Source organism: Marmota monax, unplaced genomic scaffold (genome assembly GCF_021218885.2).
Source record: "Marmota monax isolate L192 unplaced genomic scaffold, Marmota_monax_Labrador192_F-V1.1 WCK01_AAM20220418_F8-fsc00028, whole genome shotgun sequence".
Taxonomy (NCBI): domain Eukaryota; kingdom Metazoa; phylum Chordata; class Mammalia; order Rodentia; family Sciuridae; genus Marmota; species Marmota monax.
In genome coordinates, this window is record NW_026694779.1 from 16,243,722 (window position 1) to 16,256,781 (window position 13,060).

Genomic DNA, 13,060 nt, shown 5'->3' on the forward strand with positions numbered 1-13,060 from the left:
CTCGGAACTGGCCTCGGCTGAGCGCTGCACAGTTAATCAGGATGACTGCCCTAGATCTAGGATCCCATGCCCACCCCTCATGCCCTGCTAGCCCTGTGTCCAAACAGAGGACCCAAGAACAAGCCACTGAAGACACACAGCGAGGTGGCCCAGCTGGAATGACCATCAGTCTGAAGTTCAGAGATGGCTGGGGACTCCTAGCCAGCCACAGAGCCGACCAGCGTCTCCCCTCTGGAGAAGCCCAGCAGGCAGGTGGCAGATAAGGGGTCTTTCCCAGCACTGGCCCTGCCCCTCCCTCCCAGCGTCTGCCCCGGAAAAGAGGGACGGACAGACAGCTCACGTGCCAGAGGGATGGCCCATGGCAGCCGTCCCGCCCCTCGGTTTTGGAAGCTCCCACACTCCACAGACGGTCTGGAATTCATTAAAGACGGGAAAACAGGCTGACAGTCGTATTTCAAATTTTATTCAGCAGAAATTTTGTGAAAAACAATTCGGTCCGTGCGGAGGGACCCAAACCGCCGTCTCCCTGATTCTCAACCCAGTCTTCCAGTCAGGTGACTGCCGTCGGCTCGGGCTTCACCCCAGCAGAGTCCTGGTGGAGAGGGTCCCTCCGAGGTCCTACTTCCAGAAACAGACCCCACCTTGGGGATCCAAGCTGTCCCCGTCCTTGGCATTTTGTGATTTAACCAACAGATTCCTTTTCTGATCAAACATGCCACCTCCCTCCGGGGGACGGCCTGAATACACATGATTGACATCCCACATCTTGGCAATGCCTTCTGCTTCGAGTTCTTTGAGCAACATCACCTGCTAGCAGCACCTGGGAGCAATGGTTTCCGGGTGTGACCCCTCCAGGCCCACAGAGAGACGCCTGTCAGAAATGCAGATCCTCAGCCCTTACCTGGGACCTCCTGAGTCAGTCCCAGAAGCCCCTGTGGCACTACCTGAGCCACAAATCCCACATCTCCACAGTGCATACGCTTCGTAAAAAGAACAGAGTGTGGTGGGTACTGTCAGACCAGAGGCGATCAGCGACCGTGGATAAGAGCTGCCTGCTGGTTACAATTTTTTTTAAAAAAAGGAAAGTTCTCTCTAGAAAGTAAATTATCAGGTCCGCATAAGTTATCAGGGCAGCAGCCAGGCAAGTCCAGGGGTTCACTGTGCCCCTGGACTTGCCTGGCTGCTGTAACCAACCCTGTGACAAGTTCCTCACTCCTGGGGCCGCGGGACTGAACCGCACGGGCTGGAACATGTGAAAGGCATGTGACAAGAATTTGGAAAAGAGATTATCAACAGGAGAAATAGAAGCGTCCACTAGGAGAGCTACACCAGGAAGAATCGGCGGCCAACAAGAACCACTTAGAAAGACATCAGGTACCAGTGACCAAGACGGGAGAGGGCGGCAGCAGGAGAGATCTCCACCCCAAAAACAAACCCCAGGGGCAGCCTTGCTACTTGGCTCCCGGTAAATCATGCATCTTAGTGACGCTGACCCTGGGACCAAGCAAGGAGGGTGGCCCTTTCATTCATTTCTAAATGGACAGCACAGCTCCCATCAGTGTCACTGTCACTCGAGCTGCATTCCAAGGTGCATTCCGAGGTGCTGTGGCTGAGCATTGACTCATCTGGCACCCACCTAGATAAAAGCATGATTAGGGAATGACCGAGGGAAATGACTGAGCCCTGACGATGCACAGTCTGGTTCCAAAAAGTCTGCACTCTGACTGTTGGGCACACGACCAGCCAGCGCCCGGCCTCATCCTCGAGGTGTCTGCACGTGAACCTCCCTGCACACGGGCGCGTTTTCATTTGGAGCGTCAGCAGGAATCACGCCAGCTGATTGCTTATACTTTCAGGGATTGCTTCACATGCGCTACTACAAACCCTGCCTTCAAAAATAAATAAATAGAAGTTGCAAGAACACACAGTCAGTGTCATGCTCTTCCCTGGCCAGTAAATGACCCTAACCAGCCAACACCATCTGAATGTTTATCCGTGGTCATTCTCGGCCACAGGCATTAGGAACTGGCTGCAAAGGGCCAGGGTGTTGATGGCCGAGGTTTGGACGGTTCTGCTCTGCAGGTCCGGCCACAGAGCAGAGCTAAGGGTGGCATCACACTCTCGCCCCTTGCTGAAAAGCCTCCAATGCTAAAGAAGAAAAACAACAATAAAGCCGCTCCTTCTGACAGCGAGGCCATTAGTACAACCTGACCACGGACACACCTGCGAGCTGGTTCAAGGACTAACTTCAGAGTGCCATCCCCACCAATTTGGGAGAGGCCTCTTCCTTGCCAGAGGAACCCAGGTGCATCTCCTTCCACCAGGGGTCAAATCTCCAGCTATGCAATGTGCGTTTTGAAAATGTGCTTCTTAGAACCCATTAGTCATTAGGAACATGTCACAGCGAAGGCACCCAATTGAGCGGTATTCCTGTCCCTCTGATGTTGCGTGACTTCATGCAGGACCCCCCACGCTAGGTGAGCCTTCTCTGCCCCGCATCTTCTTCCCACTGAGGCAAGTCCTGCTGCAAGGAAATGCCCTTTACAGGGACACGCACTGCAGCCCTGACCATGGGGCCCAGCACTTTCTGATGCTGCCCCCAATCAGATGGGACAACTGACCACATGGGTCAGAGGACCTTGGGTGAGTGACTCATCGAGTCATGCCCCTTGGGGAGAGGAGTGGGTGGGGACGGTGAAGGCCACAGAGGCCTCCCTGAAGTTGCTCAATGAGCGGCCACTTCTCACAGAAGGACAGGACCCTACAGTGCTTCTCCAGACCCGTCATTCGCTCAGTGTGGGTCTCACACAATCCAGGAGAGCCACCGTGCTGCGGGTCCAGGAGCCAGACAAGACAGCTAGTGGGGTCCAAGTGCTTTCAACAGCCGCTCGAAGAGGCTGCCTCCACTGCACAGCCCATTACCCGTGGAGTCCAGGTGGGCGGGTGCTGGGCTGCCGTGTGGGAGGAGCACTTCTTCTTTCGTTTCTGCTCCACGCTGGCACTCTTGCCAGGGAGGATGCGCAGCATATCCAGGGCTGAGGCCCAGGACAGGAATCAGGTGCTCTCCACCAGATGCCCCGGTGGGCGTGAGCGCTGGGTGGAAGCCATCTTGGGTTTGCTGCTGCACCTGGTCCCTTGGACCACTCCCTCACCCCCAGAAGAAAAGATCCAGCGTGAAGACCATCCCTGGGCTAGGTGTGGCCAGACATGACCCCAGTGGAGAGGGAGGAGGGCCCTGGGCAAGACGGCCCTAGAGGGAAGGAAGGATAATGAAAACACGGAGACCCAGCTGCACCGTAAGTCAGGGTTGGTTCTGCAGAAACCAGCACATGGACCTCTGACTCTCCTGACATTAGGAGACACTCAGCCAAGCTGCCAACACTAAGGAGATGAATGCACACGTTCTCTCCCCCACTCACACCTCCCTAAGGCAGTCCCGTGGTCCCGCGGAACACCTATGCAGTGTCCACCTAAGGGAGCTGCTTTAGGTACATTCCCTGCTGTCTTCTCAGTGGCCTTGCAAGGCAGTTACCACCCCGAGAAGAGGGAACAGGGGCTGGCATCAGAGAAGTTGGGCAACTGGTCTAAAGTCACAGAGCTAATGAACAGCAGGGCCAGGGTCTGTGTCTTTCTGCCTCGCATGCGGGTCTGGCCTCAGACCACATCTTCACCACGGCCTTGCTGATCGTCTGGCCCCTTTCTCAGTCCACTCTACCAAGAACACCCTGCTTAGTTTTCAAAGCCTTCAAACATGATCTCGTGCGTTCCTCTGGCTCATGACTGACACGGAGGTGCCCGCTGCCTGGTGGGAAGCGCATGCTGACAGAAGCCAGCCCAGTTGCCACTTGGTTTCCTGTGGCCAGCAAGGCACCTAACCTCAGCGCTGCCTGCCAGCCACTGTTCTAAGGAGGGAGCAAAGGAGGAAAGCAAACACACCGGCCTTCCTGACCTCAAAGTCACTGCTTCTTCGGGGAGTGCTTGATGGGAGGCTGAAAAGCAACTTGGAGAGGGCACTGCGGGTGCCCCTGGCCTCGGGTACGATCTGCACCCTGTGCCGTCTTCTCTCCGTTAGTCCTGCTCCTCCAAAGCACCGTCCCTCTCGCCTGCACGGAGTCCACCTCCAGCTCTGACGGGCCACCACCTGTAACAGCTGGAGCCGAGGCTGCAGGAGCCCCCAGGGAAGAAGAGAGCCTCATGACTCCAAGTCTCAGGACAGGTGTGTCCCAGGAACACCCCAAGGTTCCACCTGTTCCTTCTCCACGGCATGCTTCAGGGGCCCCACGAGGGAGAGGAGTCGGCAAAGAAATCAGAAAGTCAAGCTTAAGAAACGGCCTGAGGGGCTGGGGACGTGGCTTAGGGGGGACTGCTCACCTAGCACACAGGAGGCCCTGGGTCATCCCCAGCAAAAAAAGAAAAAAAGAAAGAAACCATCTGAGAAGTGGGCTTGCCACAAGAAGCCAAACCTGCTCTCCTGAAATGCCTGCCGATGGAGAGCGGGTGGAGAGCCCAGACCTCCTCCTGCCGATCCTCTCATCCTCCTCTGCCCTGACAAGGATGCAGGCTTCCTCCTGGGTGGGGCACCTCGATCCCTGGGCTCACAGGGGCCTTCTGACAAACTACAAACACATCTTCATAATGCCAAAGCCTATGAGGACTGCATTTCATACCTCTGACCTGCCTTCTTGATTATTCTCTCCAAAAATTGCAAACTTATAGTCAAACATATTTTTTAAGTTCATTCCGACTTAGCAAATCTAATAGTAAAGTTCATTTTATACTCAACCACCACTCACACACAGACACAAAACATGAAACCCTTGCTTGTTGTCCTTGCAAGATGACACACACACACACACACACACACACACACAAAAGTAGCCAAGGGTTTGGTGGTGTTTTGTTTTGATGTTTTTTTTTTTTTTTCCTCCTATTATTTATCCTAATACTGCCAGTTCTGAAACAAAGCAGTTGGGGGAGAAATTTAGTAACTTTGATTTGTCCCAAGATACATTTTTTTACACTGAGGTCCTATTCCTGACAGTAAGCACATGTGACCTGTTCTAAAAAAAGGATATTTTCCACTTCTTGCACAACTGGAGCAGATATAAACATCAGCCTGTACAGACTGCAGTGCAGAACTCAAAGGAAACCAAACATACACAGGCTTTAAGAAACCCTATAAACAGCTGTCACTGGGAGGAGGAGATCTCCAGTAACACACTGAACCAACACTCAGGATCCCACTTTCATCAAGTGCTCCATCTAATCAGACAAAACTAATCTGCATGATAAGATGGGAACATCTGCAGGCTGGAGCACCTTGGTCCTCTCTGTTTGGCTACATGATTCTGTTTCAGTTACTATTGGGAGGAGGGGGAAAAATCACCATCACGGTGACATCTTACTAGAAAAGAAAGAATTGGCATCATTTACCAAAAGTGCTAGATGTCACACTGAGCACTTACACACTTGTGCCTCATTTTCAAATCCAAGCCTAAGAAGATGGGCTCTATTGATCCCATTTGGCCAGTAAAGACAGTGACCCACCAAGAAGCCAAGCCTCTGGACAGAGAGGTAGTGACCAGTGGCAAAGCCATGGCCACAACCCTGGAGCATGGCTCCCCCTAAACCCACCTGCCCACGAGCATCCAGCCTTGCCACCTGCAGTCTGGGCTTAGCCTCCTAGGTGGCTCACACTTGAAACTGAAGGACATCTCAAATGCCCCTTCTCTTTCTCTAGTGAGTCCCCCTTACTGATGCCACCTGCCCCCCCACAGCCCACACTGGCTGCTTTGGCTAGCTGGGTCCATGGGTTCTGTGTCCCAACCCACTGAAAGTTTGGAGAAGGAACCGTGCGACACATCGTCCAGCTCTGCATAATCACACAAACCGCGTTTAACACAGCAAGAGGACCAGAACGCGGGGCTGGAGCTAGTGCGTCTCGGTTCCACCCTGGTCCAAGAACTTGGAACCTCGGTTCCTCTCTCAGTGAGCTTAATAGGGATGATCAGAAGACATGCCCAAAAGTGAGAATTAACTGAACAATATTTAAACAAGTCAAATATTCAGAATATCGCCCAGCGCGTGGTAAGTGCCAGGTAAGTGTTACCCACTTCTAAAATTAAAATTAGTACCCTTGTTTTTGTTTCCTATTAGTACCTCATGCAAGTTTTGCAAACACTAATATGTTTTATGTAATTAAAAACAGAACAGGGCCTGGCACACAAAGCCTACTAAATAAATGTTAGTCATCATTATTTGTATTAATTTCCATGAGCTAGGACTCGAAAAGTTATGTGCTGAATATGAATTGTGTGTTCATATCATAATTGTCAGGTTTTCTTTTTTCTTTTTAACCAGCATAAAGGAATTGTTATGGACTGGGTCAAAATTATAAAATGTGAAAAAAAATTATCTGAAAACTTCATTAGAAGGAAAGCAAAAACATAAATTTGCTGAGATTGAGGGGATTTTATTGCATAACCACACTGGCCTTAGAGAAGCTAGCCACAGTCAACCAAATACAAACACAGTCCAAAATGTTGGAGCTCACTAAGTAATTAAAAAAAAAAAAAAACACATCTGCTAATGTTTTCTGAGCACTGACTATGTGCCGGGCACCTGGGTAGGTAATAATTTCCCCAAATTGTGAAAGTCATAGTATTGCTCTTGAGATCGCTGAAGAAGCAGACCCCCATTTGCCAGATGAGGATGCTGAGATTAAAGGTCACCCCCCTGCCTGACTGGACAGGCAGAGACAGCCGGAACTCAGCTTCTGATCTCCCTGATGACAGTTCCCTGCAGATGGGCAGACCAGAAAAAAAAAAAAATCAAGAAAACTTTCAGCAACCAATAAAAGACTGAAAGTGAAGTTGTGTTTTTCCAAGACTGGATCATTATTTCATAAAAGGGCCTTTTCAATGTGAACACAGAAAGGGAAACCTCAGCATGAACCCAATGAAGGGTAGTGGCCTTCTGCCCAAATACGTCTGTGACCTGTCCCTCATGCAAACAGCACCTACCACTCCGTGAATCAGCACCTGGGGACCACTGCTGTACCCTGTCCTGGCAGCACCAACCCAACACTCACTTGCTTTCCACTTATAATTTGCAGGAAGGTCATTAACAGCTGTTTAAAACAGTACTACCAACTCAAGAAGAAGCTGGAATTTGACTAAGCCAATTCTGAAGCCTGCCCAGGAAGAGGGCATTAGCCATTACAAAGCCACAGACCTCTGCACCAGGAAAATCAAGTGGAAGGGCCCGGAGATGAGGCTGCACATCCAAAGACCCAGAGTTCTCTTGCTTGTGGGAGCTCAACCATGGCCCCATGGTTGTGTCTCTGGCATGACTAGGCCAGTGTGGGAATTCTGGGTTCACTCTGACATTTCTCCTCTGCCTTGTGAGAGGAACCAAAGTGCAAAAGATTCTTCTCTAGAACCTTCCTCAGAGTAAGCGTCTCCCTCCAGCTCAGCACCGCCAATCCACGTGACCCAAAGGGGGTTCTGAGAACCTAAACCCAACAACCTCTCATTTCTAAATTCAAAGAGGTCTGAATTAGGAATGATCTGTGTCTCTCCTCTTGATAGATGAGAATGTCTTCACTTAGCCTCAGTGAAGAACACATAGTTCCTCTTTGGAGCATGCTTTGGTGGCATCTTTTTTTAAAAAAGAACACCCTGTTGAATGCAAAAACAGAAACCAAATACCTTGCCCCAAGGGGGATACCAAGGAAGGCCATGTACACTCAACAATATTCATTGCCAGGTATTATCCTATATCAGCAGTTCTAAAGTGGAGGTGACTTTGCCCACCATAGGCCACTCTGCAGTCATTTTTGGTTGTCACATCTGGCGGAGGAGGCACTGCTGGCCTCCAAAAGGAGGAAGCCAAAGATGTCACTGAGCGCCAAGCAGTCCACAGGACAGCCCTCACCACAAAAGAGTGATTGGGCCCAAAATATCAAGAGCACTGAGCCCTTGAAATCATTCTGGGCCCTGAGAAAACCCAACAATCAGACAGGAAGAGAGAAATCCTGCTCCTTGAAGCTTGCGGTCTAGCGTGGAGACAAATAATAAACATTACTTATTGGAAAATTATACAGTAGGTTACAAATAGACGGAAAAAACAGAGGGCGGGGAGACTGAGTTGAGAGGGATGGCATTGTGAGCTCTGTGGGCCCAGAAGGCCACACCCTCGGTGTGATGGGAACGTGGGGGTGTCTGAGGCTGGGGGGAGTGAGGCTTGGACAAAGACCGTCCAGGCAAAGGCAAGCGTGATACAGGAAGGCCCTGGAGTGCCCCAGGAAGAGCCTGAAGGCCAGAATGGTGGAAGATGAGGAGCCCCAAGAGAGCAGCAAGACAGAAGGTCAGGGTGGACAGGCAGCCTGACCATGTAGGCCACCCTATGGAATTTTAAAGACTTTGACTTTACTGAGAAAAATCTAGGAACCATGGTGGCAAGTTTTGAGCAGAGAATGACAAGGTCAGACTTGAGTTTGGACCCAGGATTTCTCCACCTCAGTTTTATCAACATTTGGGGGCCAGATGGTATGTCCTTGTGGGAGGGCCGTCCTGTGCTCACAGAATGGATAACAGCAGTGCCATCCCTGCCTGCTAAAGGCCAATAACAACCCCCTTCCACTGTGACCATCCCAGATGTCTCCAGAGGCCAACAACTGCTCCCTGGAGGTAGGGGTTAGACTCATCCCTGGTTGAAAATTGGTTTTAACAGTGACATTGTGACTGCTAAAAAAAAAAAAAAAATCACTGAAAGTGTAACACAGAAGACAGGTGACCTGCCAGACCTCTGCAGTGACCCAGGCAGGGGCTGGTGGCCGAGGGTCCACCTGTTGGACAGATTCTAGACTGATCGTCAACTCCAAGGGACCATCTGGAGAACACGATGGGCAGGTGATCCAGCCACAGCAGTCTTAACCCTCGAACTGTAGCTTGTCCAGCCAGGACACAGCAGCAGCCAGGTGCCCTAGCAAAGAGGTAAGGCAAAGAGCAAGGCAGGGCCCATCGGAACGCGTAGGTGTTCCAGTCGCGCAACAGATGCGGAGACGGTGCCGGGAAAGGCGGCCAACTCTGCGCATTTATTCACAGATTTTATTTAACCGGCTTATTTAGAAGCATGTGTCTGCTCCCCAGATAAGTTTTCCAACAACCTTTTTAATTTAGTCCTCCTTCTCCATACCGTTGTGTCCCACACCTGTTTCCATCAGTGATGTGCGAACCCGCTACTTCCCAAGTCCCCACACCTCTCCTCACGCGTGCAGGGTAGCCAGCTACCAAGAATGTGCACCCTGGCAAGGAATTTTTGCTGACTCTAAGAAAGAACAGGCCCAAATTCTTAAAGGGGAGCATTCCGGGCACTCATCTGGGTTTTTCCAGATGGTATTTTCCTCACTCCCTCGAACTCATTTAATGTTATGTATCAGCTACCATCAAAAATGTTCCCAACAGTCCGGCCAATTCCTGTCTTTCAGGACTCACACACGCCCGCTCCCTCATTCTGGCCATGCAAGCATGACCGCTCAGTAAAACACTGGTCCCTTCAGCGAATGCAGATAAAGCCCCAATGAGAATGACCAACAATACCCCTTACACAATATTATGCAAAGCCCCCAGCCCCCAACACACACAATCTAAGCTCCCACACAAAATAGCCATTATGCAGAGAATCCACCAACTGAAGGCTGCTTCATGCCTCTAACTGCACAGGAGACCTCCTTCCAATTTTCATTAAGCATCTGCAAGCAGGCTGTCTCTGCAAGGGCAGCTGCCCGTCCTCCCAGATCCCCTTCCCCTAAGTGGACTGTCCTGCCACCCCCTGAAGGAATGGCACCTGGCTCCCCTCTCCATGAGGCTCTCTCCATAAGCAGCCTTGGTCCACCTCATGCTGACTCCACTGCCCTTCATTGCCCCTGTCATCTGGGCCCCCTCACCCAGGCCCCAGTCATCCTCAGGGGCAGGGCAGACTCAGAGGGCGCTGTACTGCGACCTGATGGCTCGCAGTCACAGCCTTATCTATCCCACAACGGAGAGGACTAGAAATAAACCATCCGCTGTCACAGCCTCAAGTGATCACCAGCTCTTAGGGAACACTCGAAACGAGAAGCGAGAGGCCTCCCGAGTGTCCACAGTAGGGAGAGAACGGAAGAAGCCCCGCCAACTCCGCCAGACTAGTGGGGATGGAGGCAGCCAGGGGTGGGCGCTGGGGGGTGGGCCGGATGGGGAGCGGCTGCGCGCCTCTCCCGAAGTTTCGGAAGTCCTCAGCCAAAAAACCACTTGCCGCGGCCAGTGTGGAACCCACTCGCGTAAACGCCCCCCACCGCGCAGCTGCCCGCCCCCGCCCCAGGAGACCCGGTCGGCGGACCCGGCCCCAGCTGCACCTGGCCAGGGGACACGCCCCGCCCCTCCCGCCCGCGCGTGCAGCGACAGCAGGTGAGCGGCGGGCGGGGACCGCACCTGGAGTCCGCCAGAGGCCGGTGTTCCCAAAGGGGCAGGACTTCTAAGAGGAGGCTGCAGGCGAGCTGATGGCCTCCGTGGAACGTCGCTCACGGGCCACCCCAGCTTTCCCTCTCCGATCCCATTGGGATCTTGAGAAAAGTGGCGCAGTCAAAACTGTCCCCCATCGCACCTGGTCAGCGATCCCGCAGGCGCTCCTCCCCCACCCGGCGCCGGGCGCTCCCCAGCCCCCACCAGTCCCCGCCGCGCACCTCCAAGCAGGGTCCCCGCGCCCCGACAGCGGCCAGGCCCCGGGCGCTCCCTCCCACTCCGAATGTGCGCCGCCCGCAGCGCCCGCAGCCCGCGGGGCAGACCGCGCAAGGGCACGGGGTCCTTGTCCCAAACGCGGGAGCCAGCCCTCCTCGCCCCGGGTGGAGGCGCGGCCCCGGCCGCCACCGCGCCCCGTCCAGCTGTCACCCTCACCTGCTCTTCAGGGGCTGACTTTTGAGTTCGTAGTAGGTTTTGGGCTCTTCGTGAAACTCCTCCCCGACTTCGAAATCCGGCACGATCCCCGATTCCGACTGCATGGCTCCGGCTTCGCGGCCCCGCGCCGCTCCGATCGAGGGCAAAGCGGGGCGCCCAGGGAGGTGGTGGCCGGGTCCCGCCGCGCGCCCCGCGCAGCGCCGCGCAGCCCGCCCGGCCGAGTCCGCGCTCCCGGCCCGGGAGCCTGGGACCTGTAGTCCGCCGGCACGGGGCACCCCAGATCGCCCCGGCCGCGGCTCCCCGGAAAACTACAGCTCCCAGAAGGCCCGGCGGGAGGCCACGTGGTGGGCACCGCCAGCGCAACTCCTGTTTGGACTCACTGTCAATGTCAGGAGCGCTCGCCTCCTCTCCCCACTTGCTTCAAGGGTAGACCCGGCTGTTTAATATTAATAAGAGCGAACTCGGCCTGCGCCTTCGCCCTCGCCGTCGCCCCTCCTCCTGGGTGGACAGCTGCTAGGGCGCGCCGGGACCTCGTCTTAAAAATAAAATAGCGAAGGGTTTGGGTCCTGGAAACTTTCCGCATGCACGTCTGTCTTCAACTTAAAGGACTTCCTAGCAGTCCTCGCGCGTCTCTGGGATGCTGCGACATTGTCAGCTTGTCCTCGGATTGGAGCTTAGTGTCAGAACTTTCTTCACTGCGTAATGAAAACACAGTTGGAAAAGTTGTTCCTGCGCGTCGCTTTTCTGGAACCAACCCAGTGTGGGCTTTTATAATAACATTCAGCAGAGCGGCTCTTTCCCCGCCTTATCCAACAGCCACCTCTAATCTAAAGCAGCACTTTAAAGAGCCCGTCGATTTTAAAAGGCACGAAGTTACAAAACGACGTCATTAGCGTCTGCTTTCAATTTCTCAGTCGGCTGGGAGTTGGAAGGAGGCTGTCATGCCCCTTCTGAGCTTCCCAGCGCTCAGGTAGTAGAATAAAAGACTCGGCTTCAGCTCATTGGTACTTCCAGCCTCGCCCTCCGACTAGTTCCAGGAAATGTCTTCCTTTTGTAAAAAATGTCTGAGTCAGAGCCTTCTGGGCGGCGGGACAGAGCTAGAGGGTAGCGTCTGGAGGTAGAAAAGGCTCCGAGTTGACATCAGCGGTCCTTCTAAGTGCCCTGCCCCTCAGGGACGCCAGTTGATTCCTAGAAGACCCGGAGTCCTCATCTACCGAAGAGGAGATTGGGAAGTCTGTTTTAGAAGGTGCTGCAAGGTCAGACGTGAGAGTGATTTATAATAATAATAATAAAAAAAATCTTCTCAATGGCTATCCTCTTTTTGTTTTTTAATTTGATCTCGAAGATATTCTTTTCCCACTAACATCTCTGTGTTAGTCCTTCCAGAAGTAATAAACGAAATGGCTAGCCTTGGAGAAAACTCTAAGAAGATGATATCCTAGGAGATGCCGGTTTTGACTCTCAATAAAGCATTTTAATTTCACACCAGAAAAATGTCTCCCAAGGGATGGGTTGATTGTAGAGCTGAGGCTCTCTGTAAGAATGGGAAAAGTACAGGAGACTCGCTCTGTTGTAACAGCAATTGCCAAAATCCCATAATAAAATGTAGTCCTCTAAACATTCCCTATAGGTCCCTTACTCTAACAGCACTATGGCAACCCTACAACAGAATATCAGAAGCCCCCCTAAGGGCAGCAGGCTATTCCTTGACAGAGAAACAACTGGAAATCAGATGTCAGAAGTAAAGAAGGGTTGCTTCCCTCCAGAGGAAGAGGAGAGCCGAAGGGAGTGAGCGGTCTTGCCTCCTCAACTCTTCTGCTTGCCGGCCATCTAGGTGTTTGGGGGGAGGATTGATCTGCATAACTTGGAGCTTGTTATGGTTTAGATGTGAGGTGACCTCCCAAAAGCTCAGGTCTGAAACAATCCAAGAAGGTTCAGAGGTGAAATGATTGGATTATGAGAGCCTGATCTGTGCATTAATCTACTCATAGGGATTAACTGGGTGGTGATGCAGGCAGGTGGGGTATGGCTGAAGGAGGTGAATGACCGGGGTGTAGCTGCAGGTTTATATTCTGTCCCTGGTGAGCAGAGCTCTCTCTGCTTCCTGATTGCCTGGTCCTGCGCTG

At 52.7% G+C, this 13,060-nt stretch overlaps 1 protein-coding gene across 1 annotated transcript in view; it reads right to left on the reverse strand.

Annotated features, from left to right (window-relative positions):
- Mitf (melanocyte inducing transcription factor) overlaps window positions 1-11,154 on the reverse strand; it is a 247,749-nt gene extending 236,595 nt beyond the window's left edge. The window contains exon 1 of the mRNA XM_046425473.2: window positions 10,935-11,154. Coding sequence (XP_046281429.1) covers window positions 10,935-11,038 — 104 coding nt within the window. The 5' untranslated portion in view covers window positions 11,039-11,154. The remainder of the gene's footprint in view (window positions 1-10,934) is intronic.
- Between the last annotated feature and the right edge of the window lie 1,906 nt (window positions 11,155-13,060).